We start from the raw sequence: 23,321 nt of genomic DNA on the forward strand, positions 1-23,321 counted from the left end.
AAAGATAAATAATTAAGTTATATTCTATTCTATTCTCAAATGTTTAGCTAAGTAAAATAAAATATGAATAAAATATCTAAACTAACGGGAAAGTCGAACGTATATAATACTAGCTGTACCCGCAAGCTTCGCTTCGACTTAAAAAGTTTTCCCGTGGGAATTCCGGGATAAAAAGTAGCCTATGTTCATTCTCATGGTCTAGACCATATGTATACCAAGTTTCATTCAAATCCGTTCAGTAGTTCTGGCGTGAAAGAGTAACAGACAGACAGACAGACACAGTTACTTTCGCATTATATAATACTAGCTGTTCCGCCGCGCTTCGCTTCGCCTTAAAAAGTTTTCCCGTGGGAATTCCGGGATAAAAAGTAGCCTATGTTCTTTCCCAGGGTCTAGACCATATTATGTATACCAATATTCATTCAAATCCGTTCAGTATAGTTTTGGCGTGAAAGAGTAACAGACAGACAGACAGACAGACACAATTACTTTCGCATTTATAATATTAGTTAGGATTAGGATTAGTTAGAATTTATGTAGTCAAGTTGAAACGAATCAGAAGCATATCGCGATATCAAAACTGATAATCATTTACGAAGTACATAATTAAGTACTGTCAAATTCAATACATTTTGAATCTGAAAACCATTGTTTGAACAAGTTCGCGATAGGTACACTGGTTTTAATTTCTCACAACTAGATTAAATCGCATTAGCAATTGTCAATTTATTATCTGATGAAAAAGAATTGCATTTAGGCTCATTGTTGTGGAAAATCTTGAGCTGAGCCAAGCGTTAAGCGTTCCACTTTTAAAACGTTCGATTATTAAATAATATGTTTGGCGTTATAACATTTTTTAAAGAAAAATATATACTTAACGGGTGCAAGTTAAATGAAAATTACTGGAACCACAATATAAATACTTAGGAGAAATTAATATGGGTCACCTATAGATTTTCTTAAAATCGAATAAAGTAAGTACAAAGTACTTTATTTAGTACTTAATAAAATAAAAAGGTTGTACCTCTTGATTTTGACGTACATTCACGGAAACACAGCATATTCAAAGATAAAATGCAAGTAAAATATCTTATGCAAAAGACGTACAGAAGTTTAATTACACAATATTACTTATTTACAGTTCTTTAGAAAAGGACGGAGCTACTGTGACCACCTACAAATCGATACTACTCTAAGAACTTTCTACTCTATTGCCCCGGCTTTAGAGTCCACCTCCTTCCTGACGTCGATGCAACAGTTTTTCAGAGGCGGGAACGATATCGTATCAAAGAAGATAAAACTTTTATAAAAGAAAGTAACGCTGATTTTATCGATGGAACAAAAACGGAAATGAAAGAAAAGTATTTACTAAAGTTCTGTAAGTATTCAAATTATACACAAAAAAAGAGCGAAATACGTCATTTTCTTTTTTCAAATTAAGTTGTGCGCGCTCAGGTTTTAACCAATCAGCGGGCGCAGATTTCTACCTGTGGAGGCCGGCAGCAATGGCGATGGTGGCCAAGTCCGAACCCCGAGGTATATAACCCGGCGCGGGGCTCGCACCGGTATTATGTCTGCACCATTCCACACGTAACCGTCGTGTCGGCAAGAGCGGCTCTAAAACCGGTTCGCGCTTGACTGCTTTGACAAGGTTAGTCAATAGCTATCACAAATGCAGTTAAAACTTTTAAAACACACAAAAAAAATACTTAGGTACTAAATATTTTTGCCATAATTTAGCCACTTAAATTTTGCTTCCGGAAAATGCAGGCGGGATTTTTAAAACTCGTTCCAAAAAGTTTTTAACCGACGAAATTGTGATAAATTACGTGTTATGATCAATTAATGACCAAAAACGATTAGTGGTGAAGTGTTAATTAGTGAAAAGTGATTTTTCGGTGAATTCTTAGCTGTTTTTGTGACCATGTGTGTGTACTTGCGTGAATAAGTTTTATAATTCAGTGTCAGCGCCAACAGATGGTTTTAACTTGATCGTGAGTAATCTAACAGTGTGATAGGTATATACAGGATGTCCAAAGCAAATCTGGTGATACATTGGGTTATCTGAAATGCAAATCTTTTTAATTAATTATATCATTGGCTTAGTAGCATTTTATATATTTTTCATATTTGACTTAAACATAATTTACCCCTCCTGCGTTATCAAAATTAATCACACATTGTTTTTTCATGCATTTTTTTAATTTTTCCTTGCAGACAAAAAAAACTATTCTTATTTATTATTTTCATAACTAAATATAAGTTATTTCCGCTTCGGCCTCCTTTCACCATTGTTAACGTCAGCTGCAATGGCTATTACCATCTTCCGAGCACATCAATCCCGAAGAACTTGAGACTGAATATCTGTCCCGGCGGGACTCAAACCTGCCAGACGCTCGCCGCCGCGCCGCGACGCTTTTAACCACTGCGTTTGACGGTCGCATAATAAAACCCCCTGTATCACCATTTTGTGGGTCGACTCTTTATTATTCTGATGCAAAAAGGTGACAAATGTTAATTAGCAGTGATAAAATAACAATTATCTTAATTTGGTAATTTAGAGTGAATGAATGAAACAGTTAATTGAGTGAATGAAATATTTAATTAATATTATTGTTTTGTGCAGTGTGAAATATTTTAAGATGTGAAGTGAATATTTTAAGAGTGTTTAAATGATATTATCTGTTTATAAATTATACAAATTAAGTGAGTAAGTAACTAAGTGTGTAAACAGGAAACAAAATCTGTATTTTATTCTAGGTATAATTTAAAATAACAAAAATAGGTATTTACAATATAAATAATACCAATCTAAACCATAAAAATTAAAAAAAAAAACTGCGAGCGAATCTAAACAATACTTACCTCTAAATTAATAAAGTGCAGTGCTCTAAAGGAGAAAAACAAAGGTGAGTTTTCTTTTAATGCTATAAATATATATTATGTCATTGTTCTGCTTTCTCGTATTTCAGATTGCAAAGAAACGTCGGAATCTCGGAATGGTAGATATGATTTATCGAGTGCTCTGGGACAAATTTATAGATGGATGGGATGATAAAGTCCCGATAATCTCACGAGATCTGCACGAGCACATTGGAGCTAATATAATACTGAAACTGTTTATATACTGGACCTACCTTTATCTTTTAATTATAAATATGATAAAATCAATCATTTACGTTAAGTACTTAAATTAATATAGGCATTAACATGAAAAGCTGCTCGAAAACAATTATTAAATAAGTAATAATAATTAAATACAGGCAATTTTTATGCTCTTTTATTGGAGGTAGAGTTGTAGGTGGCCCGCGCTGTTGCTAACTTATTTTAACAATGATTTTCGGATAAGTACAAAATGTATTGAAATTTACCCTAATTACTTTGTAAAAGTTACTCCGTTTTGACTTCACGATACTTACTCTGGCTACTGGTCTAGCTAAGAACATCCATTCAATAGAAACGAAGGAAGAGAAGGTCATACGTGAAAGTACAAGAAGAAAAGAGCTTCCAATAAAACTCACACCACATCTATTGGTGACGAAGCATTCAGCTCCATACCAGGCCATTGTATTTTTTAATAAACTGATGGTAACGAAAAGCTGCTTTAAAAGTGAACTGAAATCTCTTTTATTGGAAAAATGTCTATATGACTTGAATGATTTTTGACAAAACACAAATGAAACATCATGAACTTTCTTAATTTGTTTTTAAAATTTGAATTAATTTGTGACTTAAATTGTTATTTGCATTATTTTTGCTTTTATTTCTGACATAGTTTTTAATTTTTAATTTGGACATTAATTTATTAATAATTTAAATTTAGTTTTACTTTTGTTTATGAGATCTTTTAATGCATGTGTGATAGGTAATTTATGTTTAGTTATAAGAATTTCAAATACACCTTGTGTTTATGAATAAATAAATGAAATGAAAAAACCGGCCAAGTGCGAGTCGGGCTCGCGCACAAAGGGTTCCGTAGCAGCAAAATTACAGTTAAATCAACCTATCTCTAAAACTATAAGAGATACTTTGATCAAACCAAAAATCGTTGAAAGAGTTAATTAGCATGCATCACCTCTATTTTTTTTAGAATTTTATACCCCGTAGTTATAAAAATAGAGGGGGGGGGACATACTTTTTACGACTTTGAGAGCTGATATCTCAAAAACCGTTCACTTAAAGAAAAATGTTTTTTAGAAAACTTTATATCATTTTAAAAGACCTTTCCATTGATACCCCACACGGGTATGTAAATCGAAAAAAAAAATTTCATCCCTCAGTTACATGTATGGGGGCCCCACCCCCAATTCTTTTTTTTACTATTTAGTGTCATATTTTTGTAGCGGTTCATACAACACATATTCCCATCAAATTTCATCACTGTAGTACTTATAGTTTCCGAGTAAATCGGCTGTGACAGACGGACAGACGGACAGACGGACAGACGGACAGACGGACAGACGGACAGACGGACAGACGGACATGACGAAACTATAAGGGTTCCGTTTTTGCCATTTTGGCTACGGAACCCTAAAAATGAAACTTAAAGAGGATGGTAGTACACTCGCGAGGTCGCGAGCAATGAAAAAGTTCCAGTGACCATAGCACCAATATTACTCCTAAACGGATAAGGCTATCTTTATGTCGCCGTGCCGCCGCCGCCATCTAAAATATTTCAATATTATTTAAAAAAAAAAAACTGACTCTAAAAATTACAAAAAGTAAGAAATAATTTAAAGTTTACCTAAGCAGGAACTGTTCTTTTTTTATGTTGGTGCGGTGACAAAGGAATCTGAAGAAATATGGCACCAACTTCAAAAAAGAACAGTTCCTGCTTAGGTAAACATTAATTATTTCTTACTTTTTTGAAATTTTTGAATTGAGTTTTTTCTTTTTTTTAGATATTATTTTATTTTATTTTTTTAGTTAATTTGAAATTATAAATTTTCACTCAAAAATTTGATGCAAATGATACCATTACGTCCTACTATTAATATGTATATGTAATATGTGGAATAAAATTCTGCAAAAATGGGACCACCTGGGAACTCAACCCAATACATAAAAAAGATAATTTTCAAAATCGGTCCATAAACGGCGGAGTAATCGGTGAACATACATAAAAAATATATAAAAAAAGATCCCGACGAATTGGGAACCTCCTCCTTTTTTTGAAGTCGGTTAAAAACAACACATTAATTAAAAATGCCTACCACATCATGACAACACGTGAGTTTGTTTTGATAACTTCGCGAGTTGCATCGCATAGTCACTTTAACCTACTTAAGCCGAATGGGTGACTGACCTGTTAACTCGAAAACTCGTCCAACAGGCATGTGATAACACCAACCATTTGGGTTTACTCTTGAAATCACCGCGCGATCGAGTATTTATACATTTATACATACTACACTTCTTAGAAATATGCTTGGTTAGACTAGTACTAACCCCTGTATATATATACCTACATAATATTTGTTCAGAACAGAACTATAGGTTAGTATTTTAACATCAAGGTAGGTGAAATACTGCTTTGAACTCTGAATTAAAAGTTATCATCGAAATTAAAAATAAAATAAAAAATTAAAATAAATATATCATCATTTCCTTTTTTATTTTATTTATTATTTACGGCAGTTACTGATATACTATACAGACCTCTTAGGGCCTGTTTCACAATGTCTGGATAATGGCTAAATATATTCTCTGATTTATATTTATGAAAATTATATTGGGATGCCTTGTGACCTCTTTCAGCTTACAATAAAAACTTTAAATTACTAATACATACCTATAAATCTACACACTTTAAATTACAAAAATTGTATAAGTAGGGACTTACATATAATAGTTAAGAATAATTCTAAAGTTTTTACCACGATTAATGTACATGTATAATGCTATTATTGTTTAACTTTATAAAAACTGACAATTTCAACAGTAGTCCTATTCCGACCCTATCAGGTATTTTATGCGCCGGCTTTGGGATTCGAAATTTCTCAGATAGCCCTTTACGTGTTTCTTGTTTTGTGATGAGTACTTAGGGCCAGTTTTTTTTATCCCTAGTTAATTTAACCATTGGTCAAAAATGCCTACAATCCTAATCCTAACTAATATTATAAATGCGAAAGTAACTGTGTCTGTCTGTCTGTCTGTCTCTCTTTTTAGGGGGAAGCGAAGCTCGTGGGAACAGCTTTAGTTATAAGAGCCTGACGTTCAGGATAGCTGTGATATTTTATTAAACTACATTAGTAATACACTGCCGGGCAATGAAAAAGTTCCACTCACAAAATTCCGACAACAAACGACCCCAATTTACTTAAAGATTTAATTTAAAATTGAAACAAAATATTACCGATTTTCGTTGGTAATCTCCTGATGCTCTGTTAAATGTACTAAAATGTTTCAGAAGACGGCATTAAGATAGCCTTTTCCGTTTAGAAGTAATTTGGTGTTTTTCTCAGTGGAACCTTTTCATTGCCCGTGAGTGTAATATATTTAGGTAAGTGATTAATTATTTAAAAATATTATTTGTAAGTTTTTTAACCGCCTTTGAAAGAAGGAGAACGTTCTAAATTCGTCTGTGTGTTCACCAATTACTCCGCCACGTTAATTTAACTTTTTTAACAGTCACGGACTTATAAAATATATAAATGAAAGTACTCACTTAAATAATTAATATACATGTCCCCAATAGTCCCCATGTCATCTAGGATTCGCCGGACACAAAAGTGAACTCAAATGGAGCAAAAAATATCATATCAATTACTTTATTGGTGGACCACGTCACTCGCAATAATACCCTAGGTTAATAAAATATTTAAAAATCTCGAAATAAAGCTCTGCCGTTTTTGGGCCCTTTGTAACCGGAGTCTGGCGACCAACGAGCAATATAACAAAGCCAGGCAGTAAGCTCCAGGTATAACTAACTTTTCATGAAATGAAATGTATTTTCAAAAAGCTTTGTACTTGTAAAAGCCATTCTCGTTAAAAATGCACTAGGTGTAGTCAAATTTAAATATGTATTTGTTTAACGTTTAGCAGGGCCAATTATCAATGCGTTGACATTTATAGTAGGAAATGATATTTATTTATTTTCAATCCAGAAGTCCATTAGTTAGTAACGTAAGCGCAGCTATTACCGCCACCCTTAAAGCATTTTTGTACTTTGAAGATCGAAAACAACGTTTTCGGTTGGTAATTAACGACATTAGATTTTTTTCCATGACATATGGAATATATATTTGTCAAAATGTATATAAAATATATAAAAAAAGCTATGAATTATAGGGAAAAATAAGGGCAATTGGGGTCGGATGGCCGTGTGTGATGTCCCCACATATTTATTTTATTTATTATTTATTTACGCACACTAATTCTATCTTATTGGGTGCATATTTCATACAAGAGTAGATCATTTAAATGCGCTCTGCGATTAAAACCGACTCGTACTCTCAGTAAATTGAAATTTCTTGAAGGTGTCGGTGAAACCTTCACTTTTTAGGGTGGCGGTTATCGCTGCGTTTACCTTAATGCAATGATCTTACATCTAGTGTTAGTAGACGTATACTTTTGAATAAAACTATGAATTTAATTATGATTGATTAAAAAATATTATTATAGGTACACGGATACAGTATATTTTAAAGTAAAAACCGCCAAGAGCCAATTGGTCTCGCGCACTATGGTTCCTATAAACTATACCATAGGTTACGGCCAGTTTCTGAAAGGGTTTTGACCCTTTCAGAAACCCTTGGTTCAGTTTTAAGAGCAAGTTAAAAGAGCAGCCATGTCTTGACTATTTAAATATTCACTCTAAGTAAAATAAAAGTAGGCAGACATAAGAGTACTAACTATCCATATCAAACCTATTAACCCGCTTGTTTTTTTACTGACTCATGACTAAATATAAATAATAACCCTGAACTAAGTAAATTATGCAGTAGAAGTGATACTTACATGGTACCTCCATAAATTACCTGATACAGCTTTTTTTCAATTAATGATAAGGTTCATTAAAACCAGAGACTCAAGGCAAATAGGCAGGTCATTATTTTTCAAGTAAAATATTATTGCTTTTAATTATTAATGATTTACAATTTATTCGAATGTAAAATTCCCTGTATACCCTGTGGGGATGTAAGTACCTACACCTGGCTCTCTCGAATGGAATAGATGTCTAGATCTAGATGTGCAGGTTACGATATTTTCGTTAAATTGTACATAAATTCCATTCATTGTTCTGGGTCGGTAGTCGAACCCGCATCTCTGTGGTGAGAAGTGAGCGACTACTCCACTGAGATTTTGTTATTATTATAACTTATTACCACGCTGTCAGAATCATTTATTCAAGGTTATGAGAGGTTATAAATTAACATTTAACTAATGAAACCTAACCTAAAGTAAATAAAATTATGAACTGAACTAAGATAACTAGATAATATTTTACAAATTCAAATTACCTTATATTTTATGAAAAATATGCAAAAAATCTTATAAATTTTCTTGTTCACTGAGCATAGGTTTAACGAGTACATAAGCAAGCACGGATAAGCACAATTCTATTCTCCATCGATACTAAGATTTCTGTGGTGACCCCCCCGCGGCTCCCACGAAGGAATCTTTTGTGCGTGGGATGTGAGGAACGGGTCAATAAGGGATTTATCTCCAAGAAACGTTGAATACACAGAACAAAACAGAACGGAAAAGTAAAAACCTCTATCTTATCTATTGGAATTCCAAATGTAAGATCCATAGGTAGGGGAAATAGAGGTCAACCATGCGCTCTATATTTAAAAAAAACACGCACTCACGCCTTGTACTAATGTACTCCCTTGCGGGGTAGGCAGAGGTGCATTGCTGCACCCACTTTTCGCCAGAGTGTTATGTTAGTCCCAATATAATAGGGGGCGGGCCTATTGCCATTTTACGGGCACATCCAAGACCCGAGAACAAATATCTGTGTTTAAACAAATATCTGCCCCAGCCGGAAGTGGAGAGACGTTTTGTTGTACAGGGTGTTAACTAGAATGCGTTTGAGCGGGAAATGGGGGTTAGTATTAGTCTAAGCAAGCACGTTTCTAAGAAAAAAAACATCAGAATCTCGAATATTTATGTTTAAAGTCTAAAGTAAAGTGGAAAGTTTTACCTTAATCAAAAACATGGTCACCCTACACAAACACATAACCAATGAGACATTCGATTGCAAAAGAACACACACTGTAAATTTGTTATCAACTTCACTTTTCATAATTTATTTGATGTAACTATGATTGTAATTAATTACACAGTAGGTAATAACAATTATTAAATAAAATTGAAATTATTCATGGTGATTAATGACATACTAATCAACAATTAAACAGCTGATTGTCATAAAGTTTGATAGATCGTACAGAATATAATTTATGACTTTCTAGGAGCTCAGAACAATAATTAAACCTTTTTACTCAGAATAAGGTAAGCGTTTAGTATTCACCCTTGATACTTACCACATTTTATTTTTCTTTTATTACCTAAAGATGCGTACAGACCGGCCCAACGAACGTCCACCGATGGACATTTATCATACATAATACAGGGGCAGATTGAGCAACGAAGGTCAACAAAACCCGTTCGTTGGCGTTCGTTTGGCCGGTCTGTATGCAGCTAAAGTTAAAAGACCACAATGCATAACAGGATGATAACAGGGTCTACTTCAATGACGAATTGGTTTACTTACACTCGCTCATCTCGATTTGTGTTGTGATTGAGACTGAGACGTCTTTGATGACGAATAGTACGGAAATCCTCATAATAAGTATGGCCTCACTTTAAATACCAGTAGAATAATAACAATCTCGCGTAACATAACCATCGAGTATTTATGATAGTCATTACCTTCTCTGTGGATCTAGTCTGTCAGTCAGTCATTGTTGTTTACTTGTTTACAATAATTTTTTACAATTATTACCTAAAAGGGAAAAGGTACCTACAATTCTATCTTTTGATTACCAAGCCTTGTTCCTCATTTCGTTTTATGTTGTGCTGTGCTGTGAATACGTGTGACCTATGTTATGAAGCATAAAATGAAAATGTTCTGTATTCATAAAAGATAATTGTGTATCAATAAAGTTATACTTATGGAGTAAAATGAAATGTCTACAATGGATTGGGTACTCTGAGTACCCAAAATCTCGGTAGGTACCTAGACGATGTGGCTCCACGAGTGTGGTGCAGATGCACGCATACTTTTTTATTGACCTTGGCTTTGAATTGTTTGGCCTTGATCTTGGCTTTCAAGTTCATGATCATTCTGTCAAACGTACCTAAACCTGAATAGGGTGACTATGAAATTTTAAAATGTACTAAATAAAACTGTTTTATGTTGGTCAGCTTAAAGCAAATAAAATACGTTTTTTAATGTCTTATCGTGTTCAGTATCATCAGCTGTATCTACCATTTCCCGCTCCAACGCAATTAAGTTAACACCCTGTATAGTACACACATCTGCATATAAAGTTATTGTAGGTACCTATATTTGATAAAAAAAAACACAATAAAGAAAATCTAATTACAAAATAATCACAATGTTACCGTTCTTTTAGATGACTTACTGTTTTTATTCTGGAAATGAAGGAGAAAAATATACAAATAAATAATTTGTAATTTCTAACGCGTAAAAAAAAGAGTGTGCTCTATAATCAACAAAATAATGCATGACGCTCTAACGAAGGCTAAACACATAAAGTTGCCATGACTCATGACTCATGGTTGGTGCACAGACCAACAGATATAAAAGTATTTCAACTATTAGCCATGGAAATGGGACTTGGGTTGAACTCGTACTTTTGCCTTTGGTTGAAAACCGGTTCGAGGTGACACCGGTCAAGACCGTATCTCATTCATGCCCATGTCTTCGACCTCAATACATTCTGTGTGATTCTTTATACTTTAAATGAAACCAAAGGTTAGAAACTGACTCATGCACCGAGGCCTTTTTAGTTCCCGATTAGGAAGATCTTTTGTCTGAGACGGTAGAAAAACCATCGCGAGCAATTAAAAAGTTAAAAGAGAAAAGCATCAAATTACTCCTAAACGGCAAATGCTTGCTTAATGACGCCAACTGCAATATTGAAGTACATTTAACAGCGCATCATATTAGGTACCAACTAAAAACGTAAATGTTGTGTTAAAATTTTAATTATACTGAATTAAAATTTGGGGCTATTTAGTATCGGCATTTTGTGAGTGAAACTTTTTCATTGCTCATGAGTGAATTTTGTGAAAAATGCATAACATCATGTTGTGCCTTACCGGTAGATTACTGCTGCGAGTGTTTACAATAAAAATCGTAAAAACCATAAGAGACCGAAGTCACATTCTTTCACATCGTATTTCTTTTTTTATAATTCGATCGATGTACGATGAATTCAACCAATGTATTATTAAGAAATATTATAAATAAATGAACAATAAACAATTAAAAAAAAAACCTTTCATTGGTCGTGACAAAATACCACCTGGGATATCTGAAATTCACGATATCTCAGTCACTCGGCTCTCTCAAAAAGGGTCGAAAAGTAAAAGACAAAAGGATTTTTTTTGCGAAGAAGATAAAGATGTACACTCACGTGCAAAGAAACAGTTCCACTTACAAAATTGCGATACTACATGGCCTCAATTTTTTTATAAATTTAATAGTGTAGGGGCCGATGCGAGGTACCCGTCGACTCCAATCAGTAAAGTCAGTGAGGAGTTTAGTTCACAAAATATATTAAATAAGTATTACAGAAAGATGGACTGTAATGGTTCAGTTGTAAGTGACGACTGATCTAACTATGTAAGTTCTAGGTTAAGTAAACTGCTGCGTCAGACAACATAACTCTAGGTATGTGAAAAGGCTGTAGCCTGTACATGCTCCCAAGGGCACAAAAAAGGAAAAAAATATAAAGTACCTTAAGTTTTAAAATCTCTACTAAGTAAGTGTATAAGTTAAGTTATTATATTACCTAGCTAATTACAAAATTAACAATAAAACTCTGAACCATATCAGTTTACAAAGCAAAAAATTAAGTAAAATAATCAAAACTAAAAATCAAAATTAAATCCTTTTGAGTTCGCTTGCTTCTGCGACTCAATAGGAGTAGCTCTCTGGTGCATAATCTCCTGTAACTCCATTCCTTGGTTGGAGTGAGCGTGTCGACCCGCGCCGCCGCCGCCGCCGCGTGCCGCCGGCCTCCTGCCGCAGCGCGCTCGCATCCACCACCAGCATCCGGCTGTGGCTGCTATCACCAGTAGTATTGACGACACCGCGTAGTTGCCTATCTCATACACGGATATCGAGTTCAATGTCATCTCGTGCTGCTTCTGCTCTAGAATTCGTTCCTCAAGTTCACGATGATTCTCAGTCAAATTTAGTATTTGTAAGTTTTTATCAACATGCTTCAAATTGACGGTGACCAGGTTGTTAGTAGAGTCTATAGTAGGAACTTGTATCCCGGTATCTACATCCACTCTATTGTTTCCATAGGTGTTGTATGCGTAAATAATTTCATCCTCCTTCTGCATTACGCAATCCTGTCCAATCACAATCATTCCGGTGTTATTCAATGTTGTACTGGTTTTCATCTGACCCCCGCACATTATGCGTAGTAAATATGAATCACAACAAACAAATATCCAGTGATTCGGTTTGTGCAATTTGATCCATTTTTCCGAACATGTGTCTTGAGTGTAGTTGCATTGTAAGGCATTTCCCTGACTTAACAATTTAGCTTCGCACGGAGCCGCTTTATTGTATAAGTTGTATATTGGGTGCCGCGCGTGACATAATATATTGTTATCGTCTGTTGTTATACATTGCTGCACTTCTAATTCATCCATGGCTATGTAAGTGTTTTTCACAAAATTAGTAGCGATGTAATCCATGGACCGCCTTATCGTTAGTTGACTCTGTCCAATTTTCATTGGTACCGGTATAGTGCGATATAAGACATATTCGTCATCGCTTATTAGTGGTATGTGCAGTTCAAATAGCATGTAGTTTGTTATTCTCGCTTTGACGTAGATCAACTTGTAAAGGTTGTTTATGTCTTTCCGTAGGTCTTTGACCGGAAAGGAGAGTCTTTTCTGTAATGTGGATGAAATATGACTCAGTTGATCAATCAGCTGACTGGGTGTAAACAGTCTCATATCCAAGTGTCCTCGGAGTACGTCAGTAAGTGCGTTGGTAAGCATTTCTTGCTGTTGTTTCAAGTCTGCTATTAATAAGTTCGCCGTCAGTGATTCAGCATTTAACTCATTCATTACTGCTAGTTGAAGTAATCGGTTTTCAATCTTTGAAAAATCCGATTCAGTTTCATTTATGTATTTATTGATGGTTTGGAATTGGCTGTTGATAAACTTCTCATGGCTCTTGATAAGTGAATTCTCCGCTTCAATTATAAGTGTTTGATTCCTCATCAATTCTACTTGGTAGTCATCGTTCATTTGCAGCTTTTGTATGTCTTCTGCGTACTTATCGGAAAAGTTTTGATCTAGTACGCCAAATAAGGTTCGTGCGAGACTTCCTACGCCGTTTATGTAACCTCGTTTCTTTCTTGATGAGTGGTCAGTTAATAACATCATGTTGTTTTCTGATATCATTTTTATTTCATGTTGCAAATGATCTGTCACTTGACTACAGTACCCGACTTCTAATCTTCCACACTGCTTGCTTAAGTGATCGACAAACCGCTGAACCTTTTCCGTAGTTTGCCAGTAATTTGTTAAGTTGTAGTACACCAGTACAATCCATTCATCGTGTATGACTTGAACCTTGGCTATTTCATCAAAGTACATTGGTCGATTAGCTTCAAATGGCGTAACTTGGTATTTCGCTGATGTTTGTGCATTTCCCGTCGGGAATATCATAAGTGTTAGCATAAGTGTTGTTATAAAGTTGCACAGTCTGCTCCTTTTGGTTCTAGGCTTCAGTTTGTTAGCAGTATCTGTCTCTTTTGATTTATGTTGATCCTTTTCAGTTGGTAAGTTATTGTCAGTTTTCATTGGCAATGGAGTCAGTTTAGTTATTGGGCGCTTGACTGTGTTATTTTGAGTCTTCAGTGTGACAACTCTAACACATCCGTCAGCTCCTGGATGAACTTCAGTTATTCTTCCCAGTGCCCATTTGCCTGGAGGTAAGCCTTTCTCTTTCACCAAGACAAGATCTCCTTTTTCTAGATCTTCTTTTCGCGTCAACCATTTACTTTTGGTCTGCAGTTGATGAAGATACTCACTGGACCATCGCTTCCAAAAATGCTGATGCATCAGTTCTACATACTTCCATCTATTCCTTAGATCCAAATGTTTTCCATCGGTAAGTTCTTCCTGTGGCAATGACATTATTGGACCACCAGTGAGAAAGTGGCCTGGAGTAAGGTATTCCAGGTCTTCCGGATCTTCGGTTATGGGGCAAAGAGGCCTACTGTTCATACACGCCTCAATCTGGTGTAACAAGGTCGTGAATTCCTCATAAGTCAATTTCTGCTCCCCGAGGACTCTTTTCAGGTGAAACTTCATCGACTTCACTGCCGCTTCCCATAGTCCGCCTGCACTTGGCCATAATGGCGCATTAAAGTGCCAGTTAATGCCTAGTTTATTCACTTCTTTGAAAAATTCTGGTGACATCAGTGTTTCAAACTGTTGAAATTCTCTTTGTAATTCTTTTGCTGCTCCGACAAAATTTTTCCCGTTGTCTGAAAACATCGATTTCACCACTCCTCTTCTTGCGCATAGTCTCTTCAAGGCCATAATAAATGACTGTGTTGTTAAATCAGACACCAGTTCTATGTGCACCGCTTTAGTAGACATGCAAATAAATATCGCTATATATCCTTTGCATGTTCTGACCCCTCGTCCCTTGTTAATTTTAACATCGACGTGTCCTGTGAAGTCGACACCAGTGTTCGTAAACGGGCGCGACGGGGTTATTCGTTCAGTAGGTAAATTTCCCATTATTTGGTCAGTCTTCGAAGCCGCGTATCGCCGGCACTTCATGCACAATCGAATTATTTTCTTGACAGCTCTATTTCCTCCAACAATCCAATAGCGTTGTCGCGTCTGTGCCAATGTTAAGCGTGCCCCTCCATGAAGAGTCAGTTCATGAGCTTGCTGTATAACTAGCTCGGTTAATCTCCCGCCATGTGGCAATATCATGGGATGTTTAGTTTCGCTAGGTAAGGCGGAAAACTGCAATCTTCCACCCACTCTCAGTACACCATTTTTATCCAAAAATGGGGATAAGTTTAATAATTTACTCTTGGAGTGCACCAATCCAGTTTTCAAGATCATCTCGATATCTTCTGCGAACGCGTCTCGCTGTACAGCTCTGATAATTACTTCAGTTGCGTAGTTCAGTTCCGATATAGATAAGTATTTATTGTAAGAGTCATTAGTTAATTGCTTCTCCCAACGTAATAAATAAGCAATTACTCGTGTTACATATTCGAGCCGACTATTGTTGTTTAGCAACGTCATCACTATGCACTCGCCGGCGCTTGTAGCTGCGGTGTCTGCACCTTTTGTCACAGTGCAAGTTTGTCGTAGGTCATGATCAGTTGAGTATGATTCATCGGTCTTTAAGTTGTCTGGACTCCATTTTTTCAGCCACTGTGGACCATTCCACCAGATTTTTTCTTCAACTAGCTGTTTCGGTGATAAACCGCGAGTTGCACAGTCAGCAGGGTTTTCTTTAGTATTCACATAACTCCACTTTGATGCCGGTACTAAGTTAGTTATCAGAATGCTTCGGTTAGCAACATATCTATCCCATCTTGTTTTATCTCCCTGAAGCCACGCTAAAACCACTTGTGAGTCAGTCCAGCAGTAGGTTTCCAGTTGAAGGTCAGTTAATGCCATCTGACATTTGTTCATCAGTTTAGCCAGTAATTGCGCACCACAAAGCTCTAATCTCGGTAATGTAGTTTTCTTTTTCGTAGGCGCGACTTTAGTTTTTGCTGTCATTAGTGTAATAACGGCTTCTCCGGTATCATTCGTCGCTTTACTGTATATGACGCAGGCGAACGCCTTTTCGCTTGCGTCGCAAAATCCATGCAACTCGGTCACATTGTTATAACAGCTGATCCACCTCGGTATTGTTACATCATTTATGTTTATTATTTCGCTTCGTATCAGTTCCCACTCTTTCGACGAGCTTTCGGAAACGTTTTCATCCCAGTTCAGTCTATCTAACCAAAGTTTTTGGAAGATCAGTTTTGCTTTGACGGTCATAGGTGATAACCATCCTAGCGGATCGTAGATTTTGCTGATGTTTGACAGTAGTACTCGTTTAGTGAGCCTTGACTTTTGCTGAGGTAATTGCCAATTGAAAACAAATACATCTTCCGTAGTATTCCAGCTGAGTCCCAAGGTTTTCATTGACTCGTCTTGTTTAAAATCGATCGTATTTTGTTGACGTTTGTAATATTCAGGTAAGCCTTCCAGGATCGATGCTTCGTTAGTTGCCCACTTTTTCAGTACAAAACCACCTTTCAGTAATAGGTTATAGAGCTCATTTTGTAGAATTTTTGCTTCTTCAATAGTATTTCGCCCAGATATGACGTCATCCATGTAAAATTCTGACATTACGGCTTTTCTTGCTTGAGGGTAAGCGTCTCCCTCGTCGATGGCCAGTTGTTTTAGCGTACGCATAGCCAAATATGGGGCAGATTTACTCCCATAAGATACAGTGCAGAGTTGCATTTCTCTCAGCTCATCAGTAGGTGTAAACCTCCAAACAATCTTTTGTAACTGCTGCTGATCTTCATGTATAAGTATGCCTCGATACATCTTCTCGATATCGGCGATAACAGCGTATCGGTAACTTCTCCATTTGATTATTAGAGTCAGTATGTCGTTTTGCAAGTTAGGCCCCTTTTCCATGAGGTCATTCAAACTGTACTTGCTGCTAGTTTTCATAGACGCATTGAATACAACTCGTAGTTTTGTTGACGTTGACGATTCCTTTATTACACCGTGGTGAGGTAGGTAAACTTGCAGTGTCATAGTGTTCGGTTGATTGACCGCCGGTTTCATGTGACCCAGTTCAATGTATTCTTCGATGAATTGTTTGTACCGACTTGCCAATTTATCGCACCTTGCCATTCGTTTCTCTAGCTGGTGAAATTGACAGATAGCCTGAGGTTTTGAGCTTCCCAGTTTGGAGGCTATATCTTCCTTGAGAGGCATCTTAACGATGTATCTGCCATCTTCTTGCCGTTCAGTTGTTTCCGCGTAATACTTTTCACAGTACGCTTCAGAATCTGTGAGCTCGGTGTCCTTTGTTATTTCCTCTGATTCCCAGAATCTAGTTAACTCCTCTATCTCATTGAGGGTTACAAAGCACTTGAATGTTTTGGTGTTTCCGCATAGAATCCAGCCCAACTTGGTCTGCTGCGCGACGGGAGAGTTTGAATCCTGCTTCAGCACTCCCTCCAGTATAATCTCGGAGTAAATATCCGCTCCGAGCAATAGATCAATTGGGCCAGGAGTGAAGTAATCGGGGTCAGCCAGTTTAATATTGTCTAGGTGCGTCCAGTTTGACGTGGTTAGTTTAGTATTGGGTAAGTTATTAATCAGTTTGTTCATTATGAGCACCTTTGTAATAAATTTATAATCTGAATGTATTGATTTACACTCCAGTGTCAGTAAGCCTTTGCTGCTGCCCATTGCTGATCCAACTCCTGATACGACTGCGTTTCCCTTTTGCCTCGCCAGTCTGAGTCGCTGCGCCGCGTTCTCAGTGATCAGTGACACTTGAGATCCCTGATCCAGTAAAGCTCGTAATACTATATAGTTCCCATCAGTATTTTTAACCATAATTTTCACGGTGGTAAGTAAAACTTCTTCTTCCTCTTTTTTAACAAGGTTAGTATTTTTCTGGGGTGACCACGAAGGGGTTGATGTTGATTGTCCTTTGAAGTTAGTTTCGTGCAAAAATGTGTGGTGCGATTTGTTACACACTTTGCATTTTTTATTAGAATCGCATTGTTTACCGTAATGGTCGAATAAACAATTTCTGCACACTCGTAATTTCGTGACAGTTGCAATTCTGTTAGGCACGTTCGTGCTTAAGAATGTTGGACAATTCATGAGGACGTGATCTTTCTTGCATAGTGGACAGTTTTTAATAGAAACATGGAATGATTTGCTGCCTTTTTCCGCGTTCTTGAAGCTCGGCGCCTTGACCTCGTTATTCTTGTAATAACTTTTCACCGCTGGGTGATTAGTTTTGACGGTTTCTAAGGCCATGAATTTGGATTCTAGAAAGTTCAGCAACTCCTTTAGCACTGGAAACTCTCTCGGTTTTTGTAAGCCTTGCACGTAGTCATTGTAAGTGGCTGCATCCAGCTTCTGTGACAAGAGGTGAACCACTATCGGGTCCCAAGTCGAAGTATCCAATCCAATGTTCTTTAGCGCGTTCAAGGCTTCTAATGTCGTATCATGCATCCTCTTTATTTGATACGCATTCGGTTGCTGGACAATAGGTTGGTTTAACAGAGTATTGATGTATGATGAAAATAGCAGTCTCTTATTGTCAAACCGGTTTTGAATAATTTCCCAACAGCACTCGTAATTATCTGCTGACACAGTTAAATGCTGCACCAGTTTCTCAGCTTCACCCCTAAGTTTTGTCTTCAAATGCTGCATTTTCTGTGTTTTACTGATAAGGGGGTTGTTATGAATCGTTTCCATGAAGATATCTTTAAATGAAACCCACTGAGCGTACTCGCCAGAGAATTCCGGGATTTCTACTCTCGGCGTAGACTTCTCGTAGTGTAAGTTGGCCCACATCTTCTTGTTGATGACCTTGCGTAATTCTTCATAGAGATTCTCTAACCTGTTATACTCCTGCTCATATAATTCGTTAGATCCGTTGAGCCAGTTGTCCAATTCCCAATGAATTTTGTCAATAGCATTCCATTTAGTCTTGAGAATATTTAACCGATCTTCCAGGTCCCATTTTTCCTCGATGGTGTCGATGTTGACCTTGGTAGCGGCACGTTGAAAAGCTTTGAAATTACCTTGTTGTTGTTGTAACAAGACGCTCTTCCTGTCAGTTAAATCCGTATTTATCCCTCCAAATATGTCTTGCACTACGCCGAACGTCCCGGCTGACTCTCCTCTCTCTTCCTTAGACGTTCCAGCAGTCGGTTGTGGTTGAGTCTTCATTAGTTCAGCTACCCACTGCGCTTGTAAGGCCACCATCTGACTTTTAGCTCTAAGATATTTCTCCTGAGCTTTCACAAACACGTTGCTAGTAAAATAAGATAAGTTTTTCTCCTCACCCGCGTTCAGTAACTTGTCAGTTTCTGCAAATTGTTGCCAGTGCGTATCGAGAGCTTCGATTCTCTTCTTAAGATACTCCAGTGTTTTTCTTTCAGGAGCGTCCTTGCCGAAATTAACACATATCCTCTTGATGCTATCAAAGCAGTCCTCTTGACGCTTGATCAGTGCTTCGGTATTCATTGTGTTGAATGTCGAAGTTAGTTTTCTTGGTAAGTAGTTAGTTTTCTTGATAAGTAGTTAGTTTTCTTGATAAGTAGTTCGTTTTCTTGATAAGTAGTTAGTTTTCTTGATAAGTAGTTAGTTTTGCTGGTAAGTAGTTAGTTTTGCTGGTTGGTCGTCTACACGATTTGTTTTCGTGTCAGTTAAGATTAGCTGGTACAAACACGTTCAGGTATGTGCGATTTTCCTTGTCTCAATACTCTCGGGGAGGTCCGCTGGTGGAAGGCCGAGAATACCGATTCGCTACCGTCACAGATGCACTTCACTAATCACTTAGGTTCGAAGGACCATAAACATGTAGGGGCCGATGCGAGGTACCCGTCGACTCCAATCAGTAAAGTCAGTGAGGAGTTTAGTTCACAAAATATATTAAATAAGTATTACAGAAAGATGGACTGTAATGGTTCAGTTGTAAGTGACGACTGATCTAACTATGTAAGTTCTAGGTTAAGTAAACTGCTGCGTCAGACAACATAACTCTAGGTATGTGAAAAGGCTGTAGCCTGTACAAATAGGAAATTATTACAAAATGTTTAGGTATGTTTTTAATTGGTACTCGTAATATACTGGTGACCTTTTAAATGTACTACAATATTGCAGACGTCGTTATTAAGTTAGCTTTTTCCGCTTAGGAATAACTGTTGATTTTCTGAATGGAACTTTTTCATTGCCTGTGAGTGTATATTATTTCGTAGTCGTCTTGTAGACGTGACACTTTTTCGTTGCTCGCGAGTGTAATTATTTGAATAAAGTAACAATAGAATATCATAGATAATAACAGATAATAAGCATTTCTTATAATATTTAGGTGTTTAGTTACATTATGTTATGAATGTACCCACCGACCAATAACGAGCAAACCTATGTTATTAATAAAGCTCTTTTCATGACTGTCTTTTGTTATTATGGGGGCAAGAAAATGTTATAGGTACAATGGCCGTGAGTTGTATGACTCGTTAAGCTAACTGAAGCTCAGCTTATGTAGGTTAAACTTGCCGTGCACTTGATACTTCATTATAGTATATAAATAAATAAATAAATAATAAATAAATATGTGGGGACATCTCACACACGGCCATCCGACCCCAAGCTAGGCAGAACCTGTGTTATGGGTGTCGGACAGCTGATATATCTACACAAATACATAGATAGATAGATACTAAATATAAATATCAACACCCAAGACCCGAGAACAAATATCTGTGTTTAAACAAATATCTGCCCCAGCCGGGAATCGAACCCGGGACCTTCGGCTCAGTAGTCAGGGTCACTAACCACTACGCCATTCGGTCGTCATATGAATCTTATACTGATAATTATTACATTAAAAACTATTTTTTTCACTTATCGAATTCAGATTAGTAACAAATTATAGTCATGAAAATAGCTCACTAAATAACCACATACATCTGGTGGTTATTGGTAGATGGATACAGGTGCCATACATTTTTTTTCCCTTATCCATGGCGATGTGTCTTTTTTATGTATCTATGTCTATTTTTTCTCCAACAAATAAGTAAATAAAATTAATACTACCCGTTTAAAACGTGTCGTTTGAAAAATAAACACTAACTGAGTCTTTTAACATGGTTTCTAAAAGATAAACTTGTTTATTGCGGAATCTAAACCACAGATTAAATATTAGTTACAAATAGAAAATATTTTCCCGTCGTTTTAAGTTGCAATAGCTTATTTACAATCCGTTTGAAGAGTTTTCTTTCTATTTATCTAACTAAGTCGACGACTAATTGGTGGCGGTCTTATATTTACTCTCCCCGCTTATAATTTTGCGTCAAAAGGAATGTTGACGTTGCATTTGCTGGGATAACGATATTTTTTTGTTTGTTGCCTGAGAATCACCATAATATACAAGCTTTTTGCGCTGCATATCCACCATTATTTTTAGCAACGAATGAGTTTTACTTACAACAAACATAATATCATTTCGATTCCAATAAACAATATTTACGCAGTGTTTTATATAAAACCACTCATCAGTGGTCCAGTGTTTATTAACCACGGATGCAGAGCAGCAAACAGTGACTTAAATGAGAAATCGGGGCATTAAATATCATCCCCCTTTATTTAACTCAGGAAATGTATCCACGAGTAGGTACTTTGTGGTTTGTGCTTTAAAAACAATGTTGATTCAAGTTCAATACTTTTTAAAGTGTTGTGTTTCCATGTTTAATCGATTTCATATAGGTAGCATGTGTATCTAAATTTATCACAGTGATAATTTTAATGAGGTTTCGACAAATTTAGATTTCACTTACGAAATTAAATTAAATTCTAAATAGGTTTTCAATACTCAGACGTAAGCAGTATTAAAACGCACACCAGGTATATTCGGCGCATATTAATAGTGTTTTAATTAAGGAATAATTTTGAAACATTTGAATACAAGGGAATCATGTTGCCCAAAATAAAGTCGTCCTTCATTTTCATAACCTTAGCTATATAAATTGGGAAAGACTTAGGGTGGCTTGGACAACAATGTTAATCAAAATTAAATAGTTTGTTTTTTTTTTCTTCAGACTATAAAATTGTATAATTTTCAGTTTTACAATGTCATTAAGTCACTAATGACAGTATAATGTCAGAGCAAGAGGTCATAGATTTAATTTTGATTAACTTTTGTTGTGAAAGCCACCCTTAATTTAACCAAGAACAAACCATCCGTGCGTTTCCTTTACGGTTGCACCCTATGTTTTTTCTATGTTTTTCCAATTCACATAAGTAGCAAAGTTTTTGTCGTATCACTCCCTCCCTCAATTTACATAAGTTCTACTGTTGTGTAAATAAATATGATTTTTTATCTTTATATATTTATCTTTATATAATTATAATGTATAATTATTAATTACAGAGAAACAGAAAATCTTCGAGAATCAAGTAACTTTATCATCAACTCGGCATAAATATTATCAAGTAAGTACATCATAACTTCTTTAAACTCTTTATGATTATGTAGTACCTAAACTGTTATTTAAAAAAGTTAATAAGATGGTTTAATGGTTTTCACAACGAAATTTATATTATGTAAAATTTACTTTTATGTCTTTTGTGTTAACTGCTGGTGTTCCTTATTTAAATAAATAAATAAGAAAAAAACATTTTTTTGCACATTTATCTGTGTTTTTTTTTAAATATAAATTGAATACTTTACAATAACATAAGTAATTATAAATTAACATAATTAATTACTTACTTTTGCGATATTTTTCACTGATTATTGAAAGTAACATTTCTCTATGCGAATTCAGTACCTTTTGTAGTTTTAAACTTCTACTGACCTCAGTGAAATCGTCCGGACACACTTCGTAGTGACTACTAGTGACATGACGTCGCAGCGCAAAAACCTGCAACAGTGATAACGCATTTGCCCTGAAAAACTGTCAAAGTAGTCGATTTCTACGTCGCCGTCTGCGTCGTCGACACGTAGCGTTGTGTTCGCAATCGTGTTGAAAACTATAAAAGTTTACGTTTTCTTCTGTCATCTGCATACATTATCAGTCAAAAATGTCGCATGATAGTTTCCGCTAGAGGCGCCACTTTGTATGCGAGAAAATGTAAACTTTTATAGTTTCTGACAATCTAACAAACCTATACTAGACCTACAGCTCGTAATTATCCAGTACTGGATGGCCATACTCCATAGCCCCACATCTTAACAGCGTAATATTTTTGAGTTTTTAATTAAATGCGACATGCGTGACACATTTGCATTGCGATCGCATTCTTAACGCTTACTTTATATGAAGACGTATCCTTGATTGTTCCTTTTTTACATT

The 23,321-nt window shown here is 36.2% G+C and overlaps 2 protein-coding genes across 2 annotated transcripts in view; one reads left to right on the plus strand and one right to left on the minus strand.

The window, feature by feature from the left end:
- The first annotated feature begins 1,357 nt into the window (after positions 1 to 1,357).
- Positions 1,358 to 23,321, plus strand: part of LOC125491199 (calcium/calmodulin-dependent protein kinase type II-like) — a 34,331-nt gene continuing 12,367 nt past the window's right edge. Inside the window, exons 1-2 of the mRNA XM_048632594.1 lie at positions 1,358 to 1,651; positions 22,397 to 22,458. The gene's annotated coding sequence lies outside the window, so the exon portion shown is untranslated. The remainder of the gene's footprint in view (positions 1,652 to 22,396; positions 22,459 to 23,321) is intronic.
- On the minus strand, positions 13,068 to 19,488 carry LOC119691923. Its single transcript, XM_048632811.1, has 2 exons — positions 17,117 to 19,488; positions 13,068 to 13,110 (listed from the first exon to the last, which is right to left on the minus strand). Exons 1-2 carry the CDS (start codon positions 19,486 to 19,488, stop codon positions 13,068 to 13,070), a joined length of 2,415 nt encoding a protein of 804 aa, XP_048488768.1.

This window comes from Plutella xylostella, chromosome Z, assembly GCF_932276165.1.
Source record: "Plutella xylostella chromosome Z, ilPluXylo3.1, whole genome shotgun sequence".
NCBI lineage: Eukaryota > Metazoa > Arthropoda > Insecta > Lepidoptera > Plutellidae > Plutella > Plutella xylostella.

Coding starts and splice junctions, on each gene's coding strand:
- LOC119691923 (XM_048632811.1), bottom strand. CDS start 19,488: ATGAATACCGAAGCACTGATCAAGCGTCAAGAGGACTGCTTTGATAGC. Junction 13,111..17,116: donor CTAGAGAAACGAATGGCAAG/GTGCGATAAATT, acceptor TCCACATTACAG/AAAAGACTCTCCTTTCCGGT.